Source organism: Diorhabda carinulata, chromosome 3, assembly GCF_026250575.1.
Source record: "Diorhabda carinulata isolate Delta chromosome 3, icDioCari1.1, whole genome shotgun sequence".
Lineage (NCBI taxonomy): Eukaryota > Metazoa > Arthropoda > Insecta > Coleoptera > Chrysomelidae > Diorhabda > Diorhabda carinulata.
This window is the reverse complement of record NC_079462.1, coordinates 24,665,656-24,692,039: the sequence shown is the minus strand read 5'-3', so window position 1 is coordinate 24,692,039 and position 26,384 is coordinate 24,665,656. Positions and strand designations below refer to the sequence as shown.

Genomic DNA, 26,384 nt, shown 5'->3' with positions numbered 1-26,384 from the left:
TGTATTACTTTGATTTGGCGACAAGGGAAATACTAAAGAGCTTCATTTTTGTTGAAAATAAAAATAAATATGTATAAATTGCTTTCCATTTTTATCTGAAAAACTTTTGGTATAAAAAAACGATACACTCACAATATACAAATTATTTATATTAAAAACGAGAATATTATTCAATAAATATATTAATTGTATATATAACAAAATAAAAGGAAAACGTTTTATTAGAGGGATATGCTTCACAATACCTATATTTAGAAAGCTCGGATATAAATATAAGGCACAAAACAGCAACTACATTTCGTTACTGGGTTACGGTTTTCATTTCCGTTTTAGAATACACAGATCTCGAAGTTTTTGGCCTAAAATTGCATAAAATTGTAATTATTGATATTTTCTCGCTAAAAATAAGCAAATAAAGATTATTGCCATGTTTCAGATTCATTACATTAGGTCCATAGATTATAATAAACGAAAAAAATGCTCATGAATATAAGTCGATTACATTGGTTAACAATGCAAGTCAAAAAACTGCTAGTCCTCATATACACTCAACAGCAAAAAAAACTTCATATTTTTCTTATTAAAATCTAATTTTTAGCAATTTGTTTGTTTTCGTGGGTATTCTATTTATTATAGAGAATGTAGGGTCTAAATCCATGTAACTAATACTTTCAGGATTAGTAAACAATTAGATAAAACTCAGATTTGATTTGTTTGTCTTGAAATTGATTTACCGGAACTATTCTAAACTGTAAGTAGTTTTTCCCACATTTAAACATCTTTAATTTATTCCCCAAGCCTTTTCTGTGATTAATAGACATATTTTTTTAAATTTTTGTTCAGAATATTGATTCTTTCAAATGTTGACATAGCCCGAGCTGATGCCTTGGCCAGAGAAGGCCGGAACTTACGGTACCTTGGGATAGCGAAGTCTACCTTTCACGATGCACTCCGTCGTCTCCCGAAGACTGGTAGCTACGATAGGACGGCTGGCGGTGGGCGACCAAGGGCAACAACGGCAGTTGATGATCGATTTATTAGGCTATCGATATTGAGAGACCGACATTTAAAGGCTCCCGAGGTTCGGGAGTGGCTCGAAATACACGTGTAAGTGCAGAAACAGCGCGGCGGAGATTGAGGGAGCATGAAATCGTATCCAGGCGACCCGCGACAGGGCCCCAACTCGAAGGTACATCGAGGAAGTCCTCCTAGAGGCTCTTATCCCATTTTCTCTATTTATTGGTGAGCAATTCATTTTAATGCAGGATAATTCTCGTCCACGTACCGCCATTGTTACCGAATACTTGGAGCGAGTGGGAATCACAGTTCTGGACTGGCCTGCACGATCTACAGATATGAATCCCATAGAGCATTTGTGGGATAATTTAGGGAGGCGTGTTAGACGTAGTCATCCTCCTCCTAGTAACTTAAATCAGCTCCAAATTGCTTTTAGAGAAGAATGGGATGCTATGCCGGTGGAGTAAGTCCAAAATTTAATTTCTTCGATGCCTGACAAGGTTCGAGCCCTTCGCCGTAGGAGAGTGAGTAATACCCGCTCTATTAGAATTACATATATTGTTAGAAAACCTAAAATAAATGAACAATAACGTTTTTTTAAATGTGTTAATTCATAATTTTTTCTTTATTCTGTATTTTTTTGTAAATAATCAATAAAAATTATTCACTTTTGGCAGATTTTGTTTAAATAACCTATAAATTAACCAATTCTTACCATAAGTTAAAGAAATTAATATATTTAACAAAATTATAAGACCAAATCTAAGTGTCCGGTTTTTTGCTGTTGAGATTATTTTTACTGGGATATTTCAATTATTTGGAAGTTATAAATTCAAAAGATATTATTTTTTTTTTCACAATTTTCAAATTCGACAACTAAATCAAAATTATGCAAACTTCATTTGTTGCATTAAAGATGAAACATTTTTGGAGAAGAAACGGAATGAAAACCAATGAAATAAGGAAAACAAAATCGATTTACAGCTTCCATTGACTGCTATTTCGCCTAGTTCCCTAAAAAGTCTGGATTGTTAGTGACAACACAAGAAACAGTTGAATAACCAAATATGCTTTTTGCTTTATGATCTATTTTTAATTCAGAATGTAATTAGATGTTCTCTAATCACAAAAATTAGTCCTACCTGTCAGGTATTCTACTAACAATACTGATCTATTAGAAAAATGTGTCATTTAATGACCAACCATTTATTGGTATAGTCACGGGGTTGCATACATCGACTATCTTCAAAAAGTTTAATGAATAATTACTAGATAAGATGAAGAGGAAATTTGGGAAAAAACGATAGCAATTCAAAGAAAACAAAGGGCTTCTCCATCAGGACCCTTCTCACACTTATGTGATTGCCATGGCTCAAATTCACGAATTGCACCTTTTATTGGTCGATCACTCACCATACTCACCAAATTTGGCCCCAGCAACTTTTTCTTGTTTCCTAACCTTAAAGTTTTACTTGCAAGAAAGAGATTCTTTCAGACGAGACTATTATTTAGAAGGATTAGAAAGATTAGAGCATTGCTTAGAAGTCTATATACTCAAAAGGAGACTGAATTAATTTGGAATTTCTGGTACTGTTGGTGATATTCATACACATACATACACTGTTATACACTACCACTACATCAACACTCACAATTACAATATCTGAGTTATCGTCTTCAGAGATTGAAGGTAAACAATTTAGAAAACAGGTGTCAGACAGTGTAATTGTGAGTGTTGGTGTAGTGGTAGTGTAAACAGTGTGTCCAGTATGAAACTGAGTTAAGAAATAAAAATATTAGGCCGGAAACTTTTCAGACAATCCTCGTACATCTTCACACCTAATATCTGTAATAATTACGTTCTTTGACAGATAATGATCCAGACTATAAGAAAAAAATACACATTTTAGTCCGTCCCAATCATTTGCTGCCTCTACATTCAACTTATTTTTAGATATTACCAATTGACCTCAATTTGTTGATAAATATTTGTGTATGTTTAATTAGAGCGAATCAATTTTTTCTTATTCATAACCCTAATTAATATTATTAGACGGATGAAATGAGAGAAAAATATTTTTATTTATCGGTGATATTAAACTCTTCAGATTGTGAAAATGTAGTTATTAAAATTTGATAGTAAATAATAATACTATTAGCAGTTTTAGTGATAATGTTAAGAATCAAAATATATAGAGAAACAAAAAAGGTTGTATAATAATGAGGACTGTCAACATTTCATATTAAAAGTTTCTTTCAAAAAAAATATTGTGTACCTAAATTAATTTTTTTCTAAACATCTGGGGTTTTGGTACATGAGCAGATTTTCCGAATATTTCTCATCAGGCTGAAATACTTACATCTAACATATGAAGAGATTGTATTTAAATAATTGAGTTACAAGTGGTATTTAATACAGCAGTGAGTCATTTACATGTTTCTCTGAGAATGCAGAGTAAGATGTGTCTTCTTTCCCTTATATAAAGTATGAAACACAACTTTGAGTGTTAATAAATATATATATTTGGCAAAAATGTCCCGAATCTTCCTGAGGCTTCAGAATTCAATATAATTCACTTTGAAACATTTTGTTCAACTAAATAAAAAATCACTTGAATTAGCATCATCTTTGTTAATTACATGGACTTCTTGATGATCTATTAAAGGAGTCTCCATTGTTTAGAGCAGTGTAACGTGAAAGAAAAAGTTGTTGGGACAAAATAAGAGTGAATATTGTGGACATTCGTTAGCAATTTCTTTCAAATTATATAGAATAATGATTACTATTGATATTTGCTTTAAAATCAGAATAACAACAAATAATTCATAATATTTAAAATACAATTTAGAGCAACTTTTTAATATATCGAGATTAACATGTTTGCTATCGCTGCACTTTCCTAGTATGGTACAAAAAATATGAAGAATATATAGTGTAGTTCAAAAAAAGACTAAGTGGAAGTACCATTATGTTGTATAACCATCATTATCAATTTCTTTACGAAATCAATAAGAAGTTATTAGAAGTAAATGGCTGTAATATTTTAAAAAATAGTCCTACTTTGCTCAATAGGCGTTTTTAGATTTAAATATAATAGTTAAAACTAGTTTTTAGATAGAATGCGTTATTCCTAGTTAGAGCTAGTTTTTCACATATACTCATATATAATATATACTATATAACTAATGCTCTGAAGTGAGTCAGTTAAAACTGTACCACCTGATCATTGTAGTGTCAATATAGCATTTGACATGGCAATTTGTTTCAGAAATATCTCCAATATCTCTCCCTGATGACAATCTTGCTCTGACAACTTTTTTATAATAATAAATACAGTCTGCCACTTTATAATTATATTAATTTAAATACAATCTCTCGATTACAAGAAATACATTTTAAAAAAATAGATACACATATATAGTTGAGAAATTTTACAAAATATACAGTATTTATACATTGGCTCGAATTTAAAAACCAACTGAAGGTAAAATACTTTTAAAAATTTATCTTAATGTAAAGTGACCATCTAAAAGATCTGTTATCTTTAACTGAAAACTATATTTCAAAATGAGTGTGAGTAGAATATGAAAAATATCAACGTATCGAGTTTGGTTAGAACCGAGTCGCTAAGGTTGTGTTTCCACATTCACATATAAAAGTGAGATATGTAGTGTGCAATTGCAATGAAATACACTGAGAAGGCAAATTTATCCCTTCATTTACAAATAAAAGGTAGAGTAGACAACATCATTTTTTTGGAAAAATAATTTGGTTTTTCGTTATAAAACTAATATGGAAAATTAAAATGGGGATAAATGCTAACACGTATCCCGCTGGTCAATTTTAATTAGTAGAATTAATGGTAGAAGTGGAAAAGAGTCACAAAGACAAACGGATGGTTATTCATGATTAAGTTGAGATTTCTGGAGCTGTTGGTTATAGTCACATTAAAAACACTACTAAAACTGCACCAAAACACATATATGTCTAACGTGCGTTTAGTTATCGTCTACAGATACTGAACGTAAACTTAGTTATCGTAACTCAACGTGGCGATAGCTATCAAACTCGTGTCAGTGTAATCAGTATTCAAGGAAAATGTATTTCGCTTAAAGTATGTCATTGAAAATATATCAGCAAGTATTGTGCCCGCACAACCTAGTATTTATCGACCTACATAAAGCATTTGGTTCTGCAAAATTTCCATAAAGTACAATTTAGTCGCGCACTAAAAGTAATACAAAATTTTAAGTTTTAACATTAGGTTGTCATTTAAGATTGAAAATACAGTTTTAGTAGTATTTAATGTTAATAAGCGATGGATAATTTAGATGTGTCAAGTGAATCAAGCATGTATTTTGATAAGATCGTGTTTGAGAAGAATAATTATCATAAGCTTATTCTGGAAATTAAAATCAAAGCTCCAAAGGAAATTTCCACAGCTTGTACTATTGACAATACCGCACTTTTTTATTTCTAATAATAGGAAATAAGATTTTTTCCGTTTTTTAGTAGACTCATCCGAAGGCAAAAAATAACACGTTAACTGCCAACTAGGAAATAATTAAATTCCTCAAAAAGCTTTTTGTTAAAAAAATCAACCAAGAGAAATAATTCATTATCCTTTTTTTTAAAGCCTCTATTTTCTACACCTTTGGATGATAACTTATCTAAATTAGTGGTTTTAGTGATATAATACGATTAAAACAAATTCTGAAAATCGCCTTGGCAGTCAACGTGTTAAGGTTAATGGTTTACATTTTAACGACTTCAACTGTTTTATATATAAAGGTTTCGTTTTTCAGACACTTTAACTAAGGTTCGGGGCTAAATTGCGCTAATGAGAACTTCAAGATGATCACTGTAAATCATAATTACAAATTTATTTACAAAATAAAATATTTCGTAAATACAAAGTGAAACATAACAATACTATCTCACACAAACAACTAACAAGAATATTTTGTATTATATAATAATAACAGTCTGAATATTAGTTTAATATATACAAGATGGTCCAGAGTTACTGTACACTTTTTTCAAAAACTGAACAATAAAGAAAATAAAATTATTTAATTAGGTGCCCTTTAATTAGGACAATTCATTTCAGCTCATCTCATATAAATACATATGTGGTGGGTAATTAAGTCACAGTTTTTGTAATTTTTTATTATTTAAAAAATATCCTTAGGCGTGGCGCACACGTGTGGGTGACTAGCAAGTTTTTCCTTAATTTTTTTTACGAAAAAACGACAGAAGAAAAGTTAGTAAGGCGGTTAGGAAACACAGAGATATAAGTGATTATATGAAGATGAAACTGAAGAATTGGATTTGGGGTGATTTTGCAAATGTTTTACGTACTTCGGCAAACTTGTTTCGATTCATTCGTGAAATAATTAGCAAAATCAGTATCACTCATTTTAGTTGTACTTAATTTTGAATTGTCCACGATTTTTTCTCTTCGATAGAATAAATTTATTAGGTGATTTAAATTTCTTCCTCATCAAGGAATTAAACAACATTTCCTCATCAGCATCATCTGATTCTGATTCAGAACGTAAGTTCAATAACAACAATTGTTTTGTTCGATTGTCAGTAATGTCAGACATTTTTTGATGTCGCAAACTGCCAATCAAATCCAAACCGTTTCCTAGTTGAAAACGGGTGACTCAATATGCGGATCACCACGTTGCACGTGTCACGCTAACTCACACGTGCTGTACGTGTCCTAATTTGCGCCTTGCCTTATTTTTGAACATACTATCAGTTCTAGAAATTAATGGACTCAAGTCTGGACCATTTTGTATATTAAAGCATCATCGATTTGAGCTCCTATCATTAAAAATTTTAAAATAAATATATTAAGATCAAATAAGAAAAAATTTAGTCGTTATTGGGTGAGGAAATTTTGAGAAAACAAACAAACATTACTTTTATGCTGAATAGATATTTTTTCCTTTCCGATAAATTGATGTTTTGATGATTTTTTTTATCATTTCAATTTGATATATATATAAAAAAATAATTGAAATAAATCAGTGTAGTTCAAGTTAATTATATAAATTAGTGTAAATAAATACATAAATTAGAATTTTATATAAATTAGTTTACAATAAAAAAACTTGAAATATAAATCAAAATAAATAAATTCCTAATAAAAGCATTTTCTACAACTTTTCTACAATCATTTTTATACAGCTATTGGAATTCATCATATTATATTTTTTCGTATTTATTATTCTTTTTCAATTTATTATTTCACCATTGAGACCGTCCCTCAAATTTAATTGGAATGTCATTTTCAATATATTAATTTGTAACAATAAACATAAAAGAAATAATATCAACAATTTTATATCTCTTCATGAATTGGAAACATTGGTGGAAATGTACCTTTTTCAAAGAAAATTTTAATTTTTCCAAACTGGTGAAAAAATGTTCTACATTTTGGACACAATATTCCATGTTGTCATCAGCATCATCAATAATAATATAAATATTAATAAATATTTGTAATTGAAGTCTTCATGAGGCGAATACTTTACCAAATTTGTAATATAAAAAGTCGTAGAAAAAGTATAGTATGCAACGCACGAGAATTAGTTATTTTACTCAATTTCGTAATCACTGTTATGTGAATTTGTTTTCTCAATTTAATCTTAATAAAAAACGATCGATTATTTGTTTCGAATTTCGAGATTTCGTCATGAAAACGAAAAATTTCACATCAAAAATTTCGGGACAACATTTTTACAACATTACCTTACATTACTACCACGAGGTGCGGGTATTTTAGAAGCTGGCCTGGGTATTCCTGTGGGCCTTGGTAAGCCACTAGCTTTTACTGGATGGGGTTTTACAAATGTGTTGTCACCTACTAACGTAATTTTTTCTCTTGGCATCGGTTGTACCTAACAGGAAAATATAGTTACAATCAAGTACAAGTCAAAATAACTGGTAATGGGAAAGTTCGACGAAAGATGTGTGGTTTAACTTAGAGAACAGGACATGCGATATCGATGGTATGAGTAAGAGCATAGATTAGATAGAAGGAAAGATTCCTGAAGATTGGAAAGCTGATACTACAGGTGCACAAAAAGTGATATAGCAAGGACTGCAACTCTAATTTTTTTTTGAATAAATAATAGATAAGAATTGCGAGCTAAAATAGAACCAACTTTCATGGAGTTGCAAAGAGGTTTACGGAAAAGCAGAAGTACAAAAGATCATGTATTCACTATAAAAGAAATCATTTGAAGAAAAATGGCAAAATCCAAATCAATTTGCATTCCTAGACGGGGAAAAAGATTTCGATAAAGTTCCACAAATGAAAATATGGAAGGACCTGCGAACAAGAAATGTTAGTAGCAAATTAACTGAATAGCAGAAATATAAAATTAGAGACGTTCACAACACAAGAAGGAGTGCGACATGGAATCAGTCTGAGCCCGTTAATATTCATAGCCTTTTATGGCAGACAAGATCACTATATATATCCCACTACATAAGCCTTCTTGCTTCTCAACAGACAGTATAACGGAACCACCAGAAAGTATTACTTCATCATACTGCTTAGATTCATCTTAGTCTAATAGATCTTTTTGTTTTTGGGTTTTCCAGACTTCTTCGCTAGCTATCATTTTATAAACAATATTTTTTGGTGACAGTAAGCTCTCGATTCTTTGTATGACTGCTCTACGTTACAAAAAAAGGTATCTTCCACTGTAGGATATATCAGAATGCCACTTGCAAGTGATTGAATGATCATAGCAGAAAACCAGAAAAATTTACAAGAAAATTTGAACAACTGACAGAAAACGAAAGGAAAATGAACAAATAAAACCAAAGTTATGGTAGTTATAAATGTAAAAGAAAAAAATTGAAATCGGGGTCGAGGAGGAACAAGTTAGTAGCTTAGAAACAGAAAAGTAGGATTTGGAATTAAATAATAAAATAAAGAAAGCGAAACAAAAAAAGAAAACTACAAAGAAACAAAAATTAAAGTGTACAAAGCAATTTACACGCCAATCTCACATATGGCTGTGAATCTTGGATATTGACAGAGAGGGACAAGAGTAAATTTAGAGCAGCAGAAATAAAATACCTTAGAAGAGTGAGAGGAATTATTTTTGTGAGCGATTGATGTACATGTTGGTCAAAAAAATATCCAATTGGAAGATGAGTACACTTTTTCACGTAACTGCCATGCTACTGGTCAACGGAAAGTCTTTACAGAATAAGAGTAAGTATCCTTTTAAGTTTAGGATTATTGGAAACCATATTATTGGTTCTTTTTGCATTGATTGCAATTTGAATATCTTTGAATACCTTAGAAGAGTGAAAGGAATTAAGCTCCCATAGAAGAAAAGATTTAAAAGTTGAATCCATAGAAGAATTCATAGAAAGGAAACAACTAGGATGGTGGAACTACCTACAAAGGATGGATAGCATGGTGCCAGTTAAGAAAATCTTAAAAAAGAAGGGAAAGCCATGGGTCACAGCGAAAAATTTGGTGTAAGATAGGGAGGACTATATACATAAGATAGAGTACTTAGAAACAGTAACATAAATACCAACACATGCAAAAAGTCCTGACCTAAGTCCTGAACTAACGTAATTTCAAATAATCCGTATAGTCCGGTCAAATTAGACCTACAAATAAGAGTGAAGGAATTGTTTAAAATATAATTAAAAATAATGAAAGTTTCCCATCATTCCCGTGTATGGCGGTACATCGCTATTGACGCAATTTACATGGACTCAGAATGAAGAAGAAGAATTTGAAAGTTACGACTCCGACGATTAACACGTTCACTGTCAAGTCAATTTTGACAATTTTATTTAATCATATTGTATCGTTAAAAATTCTAATTTAAATACAACGTTTTCACCAAAAGGTATAGAGAATGTAAAAAAAATAATTTATTGGTTGAATCCTTTAATAAAAATCTCATTGGGGGGGGGGCTTAATTACAAGTCATTTTAAACAATTTTACTGCTCAGCTTGGTGGGAATTTATATAACTTCGAATGTCTAAATTGACCGGACTATTAACGTACAAATATATATATTTTTGTATACTTACTTCTACTATATTCAGAGGAGTTGCTTTATTCAACGTCGACGTTGTATTGGAACTAATTAGAGGTGGCGCCACTGGTAGATTAGAGCTCATGGGTCTTAGACTAGTATAAGAGCCTTTCAGTTTTGTACCCATAGTTTTTAAATTAGACCCCATATTAATAGATGGTTGTTTCGCAGTACTCATTTTATAAATATTCGAGTAACTACCAGGTATGTTCGAGTTCATAGGTTTGAGGTTAGAATATGAATTAGTCTTAGCATAGGGTCTAGTTACTGGCAAAGGTTTGGGAGCTGGTGCAGTATAGGAACCTTTTTGACTAATTTTGATTGTTGCATCTAAGGAAATCGGTGCATAACCTAAGCTTTTTGGTTGTTGTTTAATGACGAATTGATCTAAAGATCCTTTTGATGATATGGTCGATCGGACGCTTTTGTAGTCGTCGTTAGATGAATGGTCAGAATCTGATATAGTTTCTACTGTGGTTATAGGTGATATGAAATTATGGTCCCATAATTTTTTGGAAGCTGTCGATATTTTTGGAGTTGACATCACTTGTTGGAGACCTAGAATAAAAAAATTAAGAAAGAACATTTTCCAATAAGCAGAATTGTAAAACCAAAGTTATAATAGTAACAAATGTAAAAGAAAAAAATTAAAAACGGGGTTGAGGAGGAACTTATAGAAAATGTTAGTAGCTTAGAAACAGGAAGGTAGAATTTGGAATTAAATAATAGAATAAAGAAGGCGAAGCAATAAAGAAAACTCCAAAGAAACAAAAATGAAAGTGTACAAAGCAATTTACAGGCCAATCTCACATATGGCTGTGAATCTTGGGTATTGACAGTTATGCTACTGGTCAAGTATCCTCTAAAGTTTAAAGTTATTGGAAACCATATTATTAGTTTTTTTTGCATTGATTGCAATTTGAAAGGCGATCATTATTTGGAACTTTGAAATTTATATCGATATACCTAGTTTCATCAAGATGGAGTACCACCACAGCACAATATTTCCCAATCGGCGAATAGGGGGGCAAAAATCGATAGAATGGCCAGCGCAATTATTTTTTCTAAATATATTTTTCATGGGTCAAAAAAGTACCCGAATTAGAGATTTTTCGAACCTTTAAAAATATTACCTTTTTTATTTATATTTCAATAAAGAATATGAAAAAAAAAAGCCGTGAGCAGCAGAGCTCCATCACGAAAGTCGAATTTTTCGTCGAATGAAGAATTTAACTAATACACAAACAAATCTTTCCACAAAATGAATTTCTTGGAAATGATATCAATTCTCAATCTTATTTCTCTATATGGAAAATTTGCTATTCCTCAATAACTTTTCATTTCACAAGTTAACTCTCTCTCTCGAATGAAAATTCATAATTTCAATAGACCCGGTGGTCTCGAACCCTCTTGTTCAATTCCAATTGACAACAAAAAAAAATTGTCATTATGACAAGAAATTTCGAAAATGGGAAGAAAAAAAATCACCCTATTAAGATCATACTCGTATTATTCATTAAATAGGAGGCGGTCCAGTTCAACAATTACAACGATCAAAATGATTTCGGGCGTTTTGTGCTAGAAGAACTGAAGAAAAAAACTTTGAACTTGAGAAAGACAATTCTTCAACATCACCCCTACTTGCATGCGAAGTTCGAACCCTCTAGTTAAAATTTTTCTGGCCAAAAAATAAGAAAATATAACAAAAATGACCATAAAATGGAGAGGGGTGGAGATGGAAAGTTTCGACCTTAGATAGGAAATCATCTCGCAACTAATTGAACCTACATGTGAAATTTCATTTTTCAGTCGCTTTTCGTTTGACCTGCAGAGGTGAGCAAAGGTCAAAAACCACTTTTTTTGCACTGCGACCCCTCGAAATATTCATTTGTTTTCAACCAAACTCTAATTACATCAATCCGCCGCCAAAAAAGCCATGTGCTAATTTTGAACCAAATCAGACCCATAGCAATTGCTCGAGAGACGAAAATAAGAATTGTAGCTTAAACAGATATATATATATATATATATATATATATATATATATATATATATATATATATATATATATATATACATTCGAAAAACCATCATAATCGTGTTCAGGAGGTCTCAAAACATGCCTACCATAATAGTCTAATTTTTCCTTGAAAAATTCGACTAAAAAGGGCAATTTGAAGGGGATCGCATAAAAAAATTGAGGTGGAACAGATTTCGGTACTCATGTGCCGATTCCTCCTGGACTAAAGAGTTTCTTATTGACTATAACTTAACTTTGAATAAATTTTAACGGAGTAAATTTAACTAAAAATATTGGGAGGCATATTTTGTAGGAAATTTAATTCCCTTCAAGAATCTTTATTGGATTTTTTCGGATACTGATTTTTAAGTGAATTTCAAAATTCCAAAGTTGAAAAATAAAATTCTGAAATTATATTAATTTTCAAGGCGTGGTTATGAGAAAACGGTTCATCTGATAAAAAATTTCAGTCTTTTATTGTCAAGTAATTATCTCGATGGTTTAGGAGTTATTGGACAAAGACCCGCACCGGAAAAAAATTAAAAGTTGCGTTGATAAACCTCTCAATATCAATTTCAAGGGTTCAGATTCTTACAATATTTTCGATATACTTAAAAAAATTAGTTTATTTTTTTGGCTTAGTCTATATTAATATTAATCCATACATTTATATGAAATTTAATATGAAGATATAATATAAACATTAACAGGTATTCAAATTATATATCAATATTCAAATATGATATGGTTCTCAAATTGTCGCCCATTGAAATATTACAATATTAAATTTCTTAACAATACAATCAATTTACATATTTTAGAACACAATGCAGACAATTAGATCCTTGAACTTTCATGATTTTTTGTTACATTGTTGCCAAAATAAAATTTTGACGAGAATCTTGTACAACAATAAACAAGCAGAATAGTAAAATATAAGAATTAAAATCAAATATAAAATATTTAAAACATTCGCATTTTGATGTAAGAAATTAAACATGACACAACCAATTAAAATTAACAAAAATTCCAAGTTAACTAAAGGTATCTAATAAAATAATAAAACTGAAAAGCTTAAAAAGAAAATTAGAGTAAAATTGATAATACTGGGACATATTTTTAAGCAAAATATCCTGTTGAATGAATTTTTAAGAGTGATAGTCTTAAGTCTGCACAACAATTATCTACCAGTAGAACTTTCTTAAAGGTTGAAGAAAATTTAATATAGATTTTTCATCCTAGCAGCAGTTGAGGAATTTAATTCTCAATAATTCATCTAGACACTAGATGAAATTGGGCATTATCAAACAAAATTTTAGAGAATAATAAAAAATGAAATGACAGCAACAAGTCAAATAAATCTATTAAGTACCTAGACACTTTCGCTGAGGTTGATTATACGACCCCAAATTGGAGAAACTGTTCTAATCATACTTCTTAAATTAAACATCTTTTTCGACCTATCAACTGCTGAATAGTTCATGCTGATTGATTAAATTCGTCTGGGAACAAAAAAAAACTTAACGTATGGAATGATCAACATTAGCAGAGCTACAGAACCAACCAAGTATTTTTAGAAAAATAATTTTTATCTGGACAACAATGAAAAAGCTAATTACGTTGATATTGTTAAAAATGTTTGTTAAATCGTCTGTATGCAAACAACGTTTCTTGTAATCAATACATATACTGTGACGCAAATCTCGAACGCCCCCGCCCAACCCCGCTTCACCTGTTTACCAAAAAGCATATTATACGTGCGATAAAGAATATTTGAGCAGGAAATTATGCAAAGTATGTTTTTGTATCGCGTGCTTGTGTGTTGTGAGTTCGTTTTGACCGAGACATTTTAATTTTTTTTAAGTAAGTGCATATGAAGATATAATTAATAATTTGACTAATGTTCAAAAGTTCATGAATATTTGTTAAGTGAGGAAATAACATTACAAGATAAAGTGGATCAGTTATTAATTTAGACGGTATCTGGAAAAACCGTAAAAAAATAATTTAAACGTGAAAAGACGATTTGTGGCTGCAGTTTTGTTTTACCTCCCTTCCTGTCAATAGTGAAAAATTGTGAGTGCATTCGGGTGTTACTGAAGTAGTGGATAATAAAAAAAAAATGAAAGTGATTTTTACAATTATCTTCTCAATCAGGTTAAAGTTCCGAAAATATTAAACTCCCGATTTTGTGAAATTCTCGCCAAAGCTTGTACTTAATTAGACAAGATAAAACCTAAAAGGATTTTGACCCACAAAGTTTTGTTTGCGCCCCAGCCAGCCAGTGCCGGCCTACAAGAAAAATAGTCAATTTAACTACTGCCGAGATATTTTGGGTCATAGCAGTCAAACTATGTTTATGTAAAAAATGTCTACCTTCTTTGTAGAGTTTCCAAGATCTTTATTTTTCGGTGGAAACCTCTTTCTCTAATAAATAATCATAAATCATAATAAATAAAATCAGCTCGAACTCTTTAAAAATTAATAATATATATATATATATATATATATATATATATATATATATATATATATATATATATATATATATATATATATATATATATATATATAAATAAATAAAATCAGCTCGAACTCTTTAAAAATTTCAATTAAATATAAATTATAAATAGAAATAAATTCAAATCTTATATTATAAACTACAGGGTAGGCCAGAAAGGTGTACAATTTTACAAACTCTATTTCGTTTAAACGTTATGAGAGGGAGCTGTGCAGTAGCTGATGAGTAGCTCGGGCTCGGAAATTTAGTCGCGATGGATCACTTCACCGGAGCGCAACGTGCATTCTGCATTAAACATTATTACATTTGTTTCGATGTGAGTTTGGATAACATGACATAAATCAGTGTCCGAAGTGTAATTCGATCGTGGGTCAGAAAGTTGGAAGCACTGGTTCGACTCTCAATCAGAAGCCTACAGGACACGCCCAAGATCAACAAGAACAGAAGACACAATTGAACAAGTTAGAGCTTCAGTTCAACATAATCCTGGTCTTTAGACTCGTAAGCGATCAGCCGAACTTGTGGTATCCAGAACATCTTTGCGTTGCATTTTGTCGAAAGATCTGAAATTACATCCGTATAAAATTCAACATGTGCATAAATTACAGCAAAATGATTTAATATTCTGTTCTTCTACGAAGCCCATTTTCACTTAAATGGGCATGTCAATAGACAGAATTGCCGTTACTAGGCTGCAAAGAACCCACGTGCAAAACATCAAAAGCCACTGTATTCGTCGAAAGTAACGGTTTGAGCGGCCATATCAGCGCATGGAATTATCGGACCCTATTTCAAAATCAATAGGGGCAATCTGTCACTGTGAATTCTGAACTATACGTAGCCATGTCAAGGGATTTTTTTCTTTCCGCAACTGCAACAATTTGAAGTTTATAATCGTACGACATGGTTTCAACAAAATGTCAATATATCATATCCAATATATTTACCCACGAGTCGCCACTGATCTACAACCATGAAATAATGGAAATCAATTTTTAGGTAAACAAACAAACTACAAATAGCAATTCGTCGTGGCAACAACGATACTTATGTTTAGGAGACACAACTGATTGTGATCGCTAAGTAGAATTTAGACGAAGTGCCTTTGCAGTATTATATGTTAGCAGATATTGCACGAACGAATGTTACGGATATAGTAAAATGTAAGTTTCTATGAAAAATGGTGAAGGGTGATTTATAATTGATTGGGGCATATTTATTATATTTTAAAAAGTCGTTCCTATATATAGGTTATTCAAAATCTAGTTAGAACAAAAATGAATATATTGGAGTTGCAGCAAATTTTGGAAATTTGTGTACTCTTTATTAAACTAAAAATCCAAGCTTTCTGGAAGTGTTCTTTCCATCAGCAGGGAAACTACAATATAAGTGGAGTGGAGAGTGTGGACTAAGCACGTGAAATCACCTTTACCTGGTTTGGAGCGAACAAGAGCTCTAGGGGAAAGGTAGGTTGGGGGACGCCCCTAGTACCCTTATCGGTCGATCACAAGATCGGTTGACCAGTGGACGTTTACCTTTATGAGGATGTAAGTCCTACTTGATCTATAAAATTTCAGATAGAGATTTTATATTATGTTAAACTTAGTGATGTTGTGTTGGGATTCGGTCTAACATGTAGGTTTGAATCTAATGAGAGTAGGAATGAATAAATCTCACCGAGATTGTGTATGTCTGTTTTTTTGTTTATACAGTTTTGTGACTGACATATGTAGGCCATTTCTATGAAGGTTCTTTTCTTCTGATGCTTGCAGCATTGAAATCCATCTGATGGTTGGTCGAACTGACATGTTCAACCAGGGCACATCTTCCAGTATGTAATTTACAGTCGCTTTTATGGGAAGTGATTAAGTTAGATAAGGATCTGAGGGTTTGTTATTACAATTAAAACCCGTTTTCATTAACTAGGGTCAACTAGTTCCAACAAACCTATTCAGTTAAAGTTTTTACTAATCAAACTATAGTTAACTACATCTTTCTATTGGGTAGTGAAAACTAGTGTCAATTAAAATAAAATTTTATAGTCCGTATTATAATTGTAATGTAGATTTCACAATTGGATTAAGTGTCAGGTTCAACTTTGTTCGTGCAAAGTGCTACTGAAAAATAATTCACCGGCTCAGGTGGATAGCAAGGTTTCCTAAGATTCTCCCGGAAAAACTGTCGTGTTTCTAAACGCGGTTTGTACAAAAAAAATAATATGCCACGAAAGTTTATTTCAAAAATCCTGACTTTTTAATGTTATACTAGAATAAAATTTTAAAACAATCAATTTCTCAACTGGAAACCCTGTTTTCCATTAGTGGATTTCTCTAATAAAAGCTAATCTCAGCTGAAAATTCTATAAACTGAGTAAATTCTAGTATTTCAAAGTGAAAAATGTAAAAAAAAACTAGGTTTAACTCTGATTGACTAATAAAAACAAATTTGAACGCCAAGGATATTAGACAATACTATTTTTGACTAGTAAAAATAAGTTTTAACGCTGAGGGTACTAGTTAACACTAGTTTTGGCGGTAAAAACAAGATTTAAAGCCGAGTGTACTAGTTTCGACTAGTCAAAACAAGTTTTAACGCCGAAAGTACTAGACAACACTAGTTTTAAGGCCGAAAGTACTAGACAACACTAGTTTTAACGCCGAAAGTACTAGACAACACTAGTTTTGACTAGTAAAAACAAGTTTTAACGCTGAGGGTACTAGTTAACATTAGTTTCGACGAGTAAAAACAAGATTTAAAGCCGAGACAACACTAGTTTTGATTAGAAGAAACAAGTTTTAACGAAGAGGGTACTAGACAATACTATTTTTGATTAGTAAAAACAAGTTTTAACGCTGAGGGTACTAGCCAACACTTGTTTTGGCGATAAAACCAAGATTTAAAGCCGAGTGTACTAGTTTCGAGTAGTAAAAAAGTAAAAAAAAATTGGAGAGATATATAAATACATAAATATATAAAACCTATAATTGTTTTTCATGGTGTGACTGAAAATCTTCTTCTTATAGAACATATATTTTTAATAGTGTTTGATTCAATAAATATTTACTATTATAAACTCACAAATCGCAACTTCAAATTAATTATTATATAATCAACGCTTACCTTTAATTAACAGAATCTTCAAATAGTATTAAAAAATGCTAGTCAATTGATAAAAATTTCAAATACAAAAAGATATAATCATTTTCAATGACTTACACACAAATTATTATGACATAATATATCAGTTCTGACACACGACAGATGTTAAATAAATTAGCATGTAACCTGGTTTTCAGTAACTACTTATTGGATATTGACAATCTGTCCTTTATTGTGTAAATTTATCTGATGGAAAAAACGACCAAAAATGTTTAAAGAATATAAGACAAGAAAAAAATCAAAACAAAAGAGAAGCATGCGAAAATCAAACAATGGTATAATTAGAAATCAAAAAATTAACATAAGATTTTACCACAAATACATTAAAAAATGAAACAAGAAAATCTACAGTGTAGGTAGACGGCAGCGTTTGAAAGCAATATTTTAGTGGAGTACGAGTATTGGAGTAGTTTTTACAGAAGAAATTGACGGAGGAGAAGAATAATCAACCATTATAAGAAGATTTAAAAAAAGAAAATATAGTTATTGAGATGGTGGAACAAAAAACTTAAATGGCCAAAAATATATAACTCTTATGAACTCTGAAATATGAAAATATCGATTTTAATAAAACTAAAAGCCTTAGATACATGAAAAATTGATGAATAAAAACCAATAGAATTTAAACCCAAAATCTGTCTAATTCGGTCACGCGTGACAACTGTTCCATATCTTCTTCCTGCAGCTCAAAAGGATCACAACCACAATGCTGAACTTTAATAACCGGAAGCAATCGGAAGCAATGCTCCGGTGTGACTTATACAACATGGCCGAAAACTTGTCATGACTGCTCAATACATGGCGCTCACGTCGCCCTGCCAAGGTCTTGTGCACTCAAAGGATGGCAACGGACCAAAAAATAAATGATCACTACCTAAATCAATAAAAATATCCCTAATACGTCCAGTTCTGACTTATGTGTCGGAAACATGGACGATGAAAAAAGTTGTAGAGCCTAGTCTTTGAAATAATTGTGAGTGTAATATACGGTCCAATAATATAGAAGAATATTGACGTGGTCAAATACACAAGAGAAACTGCGGTGGGCAATTAAGTCGTGCTGTAAATGAAAAGTCAATTCAATAAAGGATCTTCATTACCGGATTAGTCGAAAGGCAAATGTTAAGATGATTGGATTACGTCTGAAATGTCTGGATTATTCAAATAGAGAATTGGCGAGCGGCTGTCTGCGAGTGAATTAATAGAAATAACCAAGATACCGTGCTAAGGATGATGATGACTACTACGCCGATTATACTGAAGTTTGATTATTCACCAACAAATGATTAATTGTTTTATCAATTTCTTATTTGAGCCATATATTTTTTATGAAAATTAAGTAATTGTACGAAATACCTCAATCGGAAATTATGTACGAGGATGTATTGATATCTAGTTAGCCTAGACCAGTTCCATGCATAAACAAAATAATGCGTTACCATAGCGACGAACATAACTTATTAGAAGTGTAAGTGTAAAGTTTGACGTCAAAAAAGTAAACCAGAGTTACGCAATAAATTGAAAGAAAAAAGATGTCCAGCGAAATTGTGAAAATCGAAAAATTGGGGTATCGAGCCATCATCAAGTACCTGTATTTGAAAGGGTTAAGAGGTAAGCAGATTTACGAAGATATGCTTATTACCCTTGGTGATCAATGTCCTTCGTATGCGATCGTGATCGTGGACTACAAGCTTCAAAAGAGGTAAATTTACCATTGAAGATGATGACCGATCGGGAAGACCAGTTTTTGTGTCAGTCCCTGAAAATATTAATGCAGTTCATGACATGTTGACCAAAAACCTTCAAGGGTAGAAACATCGCGTTTGACCTATGCTCGATTTGAAGACAATGTAGACTTCTTAAACCGAATTGTTACTATGAATGAGACTTGGGAACATTTCTACGATCCAGAAACAAAGCAACAATCGATGGAATGGCGACACTCTGGTTCTCCAAGACCTAAGAAGTTGCGTGTCCAATAATCTGCTGGAAAAGTTCTCGCTTCAGTTTTTTGGGATTGCTATGGAGTAATAATGATTGATTTTGTGGATAGAGGAAAACAATAACTAGAGATTACTAATCGACATTTCTGACCACACCGGGAAAAAATTAAAGAGAAAAGACGCGGAAAGCTATCCAAAAGTGTTTTGTTTTTGCAGGACGTCGCCCCTGCACACAAATCCCATGTTGCCATGCAAAAAATTCGTGATTAGGGTTTGAATTATTAGAACACCCCCCTTATTCACCAGATTTGGCTCTGTCAGAACATCATCTCTTTCCTCAACCTCAAAAAAAGTTTAAAAGGTCGTAAATTTTCTTCCAACGGGAGATAATAAAAGCTGTGAAGGTTTGGTTTGCAAAGCAAGAAGAAAATTTTTTTTTGAAAGGTCTAGAGACGTTGCAGGTTCGCTGTAATAAATGTATCCAATTAAGAGGAGAATATGTTGAGTAATAAAATATTTTGACATTGAAATTTTGTTTGGTTCTATAGTAGGCTAAGAATTTTTCAATATATTCTCGTAAATATTGACTGTAAAATTTTATCAAGGCAGACAAGCTAGTTAAGAAAAAAACATTACATTACAGTTATAAACAAAAAACGTTTTATACGTATACTTTAATTAATTTAAAAATTAACAATAATATTACACCACATAAATGTGACTTATTGTAATTTTACGCCCTTATCTTATGGGGAATACCTGGTGTCACAAGTTAGGTCTAGTCAATATTATACAAAATTTCAAGATGCATGGAATACCACCGAAAACGTGAGTCTCTAGCTCCCACCACACTATTACATATTAAAAGGTCAATTTGCAACATAAAAATAAATAGATAACCGTTACACAATATCGAATGACCTATTAAATATTCACAGGTACTTGATCTCTTTTGGTCTTGAAATCTTAAGAACAATATAAACACACCAATACAATTAGGGAAACACAACAAAGTCGATTTCTTTCTAAATCTAAATTTCTAAAATCATTCATTAATACAACTATATTTTTCTAAATGATAAATTAATCAGTTGCACTTTAACTAAAATAAATGTTGAGCAAACTCACACAATACAATAATGGTCCCAGACCTACCTGGCCCGGCAAAGAAATTCCAAAAATTTTGTTTCATTTCAATAAGTTCGATACCTTTTTTATAATAAGAATCGACAAATTCCTCAACATAGCCATCAACTGCCGACACCACCTCTCGTTGTTGGAAATTCTTTGACCACCGAGCTATGTTTTTAAGTCGGGAACAGAAAATAATCCGCGTAGGTTATATCTGGCGAATAGGGTGCATGAAGTAGCAATTCAAACTTTAATTCATTGCAATATTGGATGTGGAGTTGGTGCATTGACTTGATGAAACAACACTTTCTTCTTAGCCAAAGACGGCCATTTTTACTTGATTTCTTCCCTTAAACGTTACAATAAGTTCGCATAATACTCGCCGTTTTAAACATTTCCAATTTCAAGATAGTCAATGAAAATTATCCCAAAAAACCGACGCCATGATTTTGCATGTAGATAGAAAGGTCTTTGACTTCTTTGGAGCCGGTTCTCTCTTTGCAGTCCATTGTTTTGATTGTTCTTTTGTTTCGGATGTGAAGTTATGGACCCATGCTTCATCCATGGTTATAAAACGGCGCAAAAAATCAGCTTATTACTGTGAAACATTGCCAAACACTCGACGAAAACATCTTCACGACGCTGTTTTTATTCCATTGTGAGCAAACGGGGCACCCATCTTGCACACAGGTTTCTCATGTCCAAATTTTTCAGTTAATACGGGATGTACGTCACTTTTTGAAATGTATTAGTATAGAGACAATTGTGCTAAGCGACGATTTCTCTTTTACATATCCGGATTTGCTGATTTATTTATCTCATACGTCTGATCTTACAACCTTTGAAAAATATCCAGAGTTAGATCATCCTGTATAAGTATATGAATATTGTGATTAAGTTCATTAAAATGCATGAGTAATTAATGTGAATCCTGATTCCATTAAAAATAATGAGTATGATAAACTGCTAGAATTAATTTCCATTTTTTCATTAAATTGAGGCTTCTACCATGTGAACATGAAACCTATAAACATTTTATTATTAAGAAAAATATAACTGCTGCGGTTTCTTCATTTTACAATCCCATAGGTAAAAAATCTGATTTGTATTCTATTTTATTTAGTCACTGGATAAATTAAAGATTGGTTGGTTATATTACATAATATTTATTGTGAGTTGTTGAATGCAACAGTACGGTTAAGACTGAATTCAAAAATATTTTTTCTAATATGTTGCTATTACTACTCTTGTATAATAGATGCTGTATTGTGAACTGAACATATTTGCCATTATTTATCACAAGCTTTGAGTATTACATGTGTACAAGAGGCTGGATACTGTTTTAGAAACAAAAAAAATTAAGCTTTAACATTTCTTAGATAACACTTTTTAGCATAACCTCAAAATTTGAGAATGAATTATATACACTAACTTTTTTATTTAATAATTGCTTTTCTTGAACGAATGGTCTGATTTCGAACGAATGTTTCAGGAAATTCAACATGTCACTTTTCATGGTGTTTTTTAGATATTTGCTTAAGAGCAAAAAACCTTTTTTTTCATTAAAATATAAGAGTTGTGTTAATTTTATACTCTATATCAGTGTATAATTGAATAAAAAAGTGAGAGTGAAAGCTGCTCAGAAAATAAAACTAAATCAGCAGATACCCTTTCCAGCTCCTTCTGAGAAATCGAATCTATTGAAAGTATACCAACTTAATGGCACAAAGTCCTCATTCTAAAGAAATTTCAAATTTTTACCAGAAAATATTCCTTCAGATTTTTTTTATATCTCAATTAGAAATTAAGATGTTTATAATTAAATAATACTGAAACACTCCACAGATTTCAATTATTTGTTTTTGTTTAATAACAATATAAAATAAACTGAAGTGTATTTTCTGTAGATTTCTTTGGGTGTATATGTATTTTTGAATTTTAATTTTTAACAATAATTGAAAATTTCAAGCTTTAACGAGTCTTTTTTGGAATTTTTCAAGTATTTTTTAGAGTTGTAGCCTTATATTATGTATTTATTTTTTCAATCAAAAGTAAATAAATAAATAAGAAAAGATTCCTAAGCCCTAAAAATAAAATATTTAATCAGAAATTTTGTTTGAGAAGAGAACGTTTTTCGTTTTAAAAATACATCTCAAAAAACAGTATGACATTTGAACTTTTTTAAATCCTCTTGAAAAATACTAATTCTAATGAAAATTCGTTAAAATTTGACTGTTCGTTCAAGAACAACAATGAAAAAGTCCGTTTTTTTGTAATTTACTGACAAATTTTTAGGTTATGAGAGAAAATGTTGTCTACAATAGTTGTAGATTTTTACATGATCTACAACTTTTGTGGGACGATTTTACGATGTTACATTTTATTGTAATTTTTTAAAAACCGTTTCTACCTAATTTCAATCCCAAAGCAGAAGGGCTGCGCTGATTTGGTTGTCCACAAAACGTGTTTTATACTTGTTATTAGACATGCATAGTTTATCCAAGATTTTCTTATTGCTCCAACTATAACATTTTCCCAATATTCAGCTGCCCAATAGACCACTTCCTTTACGTTTGTTTCTCTAATCTTTTGTACCAAAGGGATGGTATCGTCCTTGATTAAAGATTTTGAAAAACTTTTTCGGTACTGCAACTTCAGAGCCTGCAAAACTTCCTGGTTCATTGGCTGTAGTAGAGGTGTCACAGTAAAAATGTTGTTTATATTTCGCCTCAAGTAAGTTCTACAATGTCTGTATGGGGTGTGGATGCATTATCGATCAAAAGGATAGCACGTGGGATAGATCATTTTCCTTACTAAACTGTTTAACAGAAGGCATAAATTGATCATGAAACCATTATTTGAATAATTTGCCATCCACCGAGTCTCTTTTCTGGTGTCTATAATAGAGTGGAAGTGACTTCATGTTGATATTTTTAAAGGCTCGAGGCTTAGCAGCTTTGCTTATCATCATGAGAGGAAGTTCATGGTTATCGGCAGCATTAGAACAAGTCATTAATGTTATTCGGTCCTTACTCATCTTAAAACCAGGAGCACGAGTTTCCTTTAGCTGTCAAATTTTTAAATGTAGCAAGGTACTTCCAGCACCGCAGCATGATCAGAAGAAAGCTATTCTCCAGTTATAGATAACTGGCGGTATTAAATGGTCCTTTTTCCATCAGTCAAACCAAGTGGTGCTAGCCGTAATGAATTGTCACCATTTAATAAGACGTTCAACTGAATAGCTTTTTCATGAACAATAGGTTCACTTAAATGGGTTCCTCTTAGAGGTAAGGTGCTATGTTTACGTTTAGTAGCCATTCCATTTTCCTCCCAAACTAATCTTTCAAACAATAACACAACAAACAAAAAGCAATACAGTACTGTATCTTCACACTTACAGAACACGCACGATTCCACTGGTGACCGACCACAGTACAAACAAAATCAGACTAGATTTCGGTATTTACTATCACTATATTCCCATCACATTCTCCAAAAGAAAGAAATCTTTTGTAATGATTTTCATCAAAGTAAAAGATATTAATTCAGTTAAAATTTCCTCGTAGAGTGTGGTTTTGATTGGAATAAGTCCTTCATTGCAATAGAAGTAGAAAGCATAGAATTATTCAAATATTATTCAGTAATATTATTAATGGAAAATATAAGAAACTGTCAGTAATATTGCTGAATATTTATCATTTAAGCAAATATTTTGGAATTCCTATAATCTTTTCACAATATTTACTGAAACCCTGGTAACAGACATAATTTTTTTTTATTATCAAAGGTTAAAATTATTCTATATTTAAATTTATTTAATCACCTTAGTTAATGATAAGTAACACTTTAGTAAACATAACTTCCAGAAGTCTAAAAACATGAATTTGATGAGTAGAACAGCTAAATTATTTCAAAAGAAAAGCCTAAGATACCCCCAAAAAAGGACAAAACACGACCACACAGGAAGGCACGTACCTTTAACGCAATTATCAAAAGATGAACGTGACTTGCAGGAAAATGTTGCGAAATTTGCTAGAACTAGCATAGCGCCATATGTAAGAGAAATGGAAAAAGATGGTGAAATCAAACAATCTGTTATAGATGCTTGTTTTAAAAATGGATTGTTCGGACTAGGAATTGATGAAAAATATGGTAGGTAGAGCATTTTAGATAAAATTATATTCTTACAGACCAAAAGTTAACCCACATCAATTTAAATAAAAACACTGATGGACAGTAAAAGCGAGGTACCTCCAGACTGCTCCTTATGCTTGAAAATAGAGATCAATTGTACTAAAGTAATACCAAAAAAAAGTTTTTATCTGTTTATCCAGGAATCTTGAGATTATCTTTCCTAACACACATATATGTGGATTTACAAGCCTTCTCAAGTAAAATTATTTTTAAATTTTTAGGTGGAATAGGATCAGACTTCATGAGAAGTATAATTGCGATAGAACAAATAGCAAAAGTAGATCCTGCAGTTTCTGTACCAATTGACATTCAAATTACTTTAGTCAATACTATATTAATGAAATTAGGTACTGAAGAACAGAAACGGATGTATTTACCACGTTTAGCAAACGATACCATAGGTGCTTTTGCACTATCAGAACCCACATCTGGTTCTGATGCTTTTGCCATGAAAACATTGGCCAAGAAAGATGGTTCAGATTATATTTTAAATGGAACAAAAATGTGGATTTCGAGCGCTGGTATAGCTGGACTCTTTATTGTTATGGCTAATGCTGATCCATCTAAAGGATACAAGGGAATCACTTGTTTTATTGTTGAGAGAGATAGCCCTGGTTTGACTGTCGGAAAGCCCGAAATCAAGTTGGGTATTTGTGCTTCTGGTAAGTATCAATAAGCCCCATATCAATTTTTTAGACCATATATAAAATGAACAATGTTAAACGTTCATTTTTTTGTTCAGGTACTCATCCAGTCCATTTTGACAATGTCCGAGTCCCTGAAATATCAATATTGGGAGAAGTAGGTCAAGGCTACAAAATAGTCGCTGGTTCGTTAAATGAGGGAAGAATAGGCATTGCAGCACAGCAATTGGGCATAGCTCAAGGTTGTTTAGATGCTACCGTCCCTTATACATTAGAAAGAATCCAATTCAAACAACCTATTTTTAATTTTCAAGGTTTACAATACCAGATAGCAAAAATAGCAACTCATATTGAATGTGCAAGACTGTTAACTTACAATGCTGCTAGGCTAGTGGAATCAAAAACAGATTTTTTGAAGCAAGCTTCAATGGCTAAATATTATTCAGCAGAGGTTGCCCAGCACACATGTACTAAGTGCATCGATTGGTTGGGAGGTGTTGGATTTACAAAAGCATTTATACAAGAAAAAATGTATAGAGATTGTAAGATTGGAAGTATATATGAAGGTACTTACAATATACAGATGAATACTATAGCGAAATGTATAGAGAAAGAATATAAAAATATGTAATAAATAATTTTCAAAAACACTTCTCATTCATCA

The 26,384-nt window shown here is 31.7% G+C and overlaps 2 protein-coding genes across 7 annotated transcripts in view; one reads left to right on the top strand and one right to left on the bottom strand.

Moving 5' to 3' along the window:
- Positions 1-203: 203 nt before the first annotated feature.
- The window catches only part of LOC130891137 (uncharacterized), a 29,544-nt gene continuing 3,363 nt past the window's right edge, over positions 204-26,384 (bottom strand). The window contains exons 5-7 of the mRNA XM_057795713.1: positions 10,104-10,666; positions 7,781-7,929; positions 204-359 (exon numbers count right to left, since the gene is read on the bottom strand). Of these exons, the coding sequence (XP_057651696.1) occupies positions 302-359; positions 7,781-7,929; positions 10,104-10,666 (770 nt within the window). The 3' untranslated portion in view covers positions 204-301. The remainder of the gene's footprint in view (positions 360-7,780; positions 7,930-10,103; positions 10,667-26,384) is intronic.
- Positions 13,925-26,370, top strand: LOC130891138 (short/branched chain specific acyl-CoA dehydrogenase, mitochondrial-like). 6 transcript variants are annotated; one of them, XM_057795715.1, is made up of 5 exons: positions 13,925-13,991; positions 15,649-15,812; positions 24,749-25,034; positions 25,298-25,738; positions 25,819-26,370. In XM_057795715.1, exons 3-5 carry the CDS (start codon positions 24,761-24,763, stop codon positions 26,349-26,351), a joined length of 1,248 nt encoding a protein of 415 aa, XP_057651698.1. In that variant the 5' UTR covers positions 13,925-13,991; positions 15,649-15,812; positions 24,749-24,760; the 3' UTR covers positions 26,352-26,370. The 6 variants fall into 6 exon arrangements, with proteins under 6 accessions (XP_057651698.1, XP_057651699.1, XP_057651700.1 ...); XM_057795716.1 differs by lacking the exon at positions 13,925-13,991 and adding an exon at positions 15,900-16,115 and having other exon boundaries at positions 14,897-15,812; XM_057795717.1 differs by lacking the exon at positions 13,925-13,991 and adding an exon at positions 15,900-16,196 and having other exon boundaries at positions 14,897-15,812.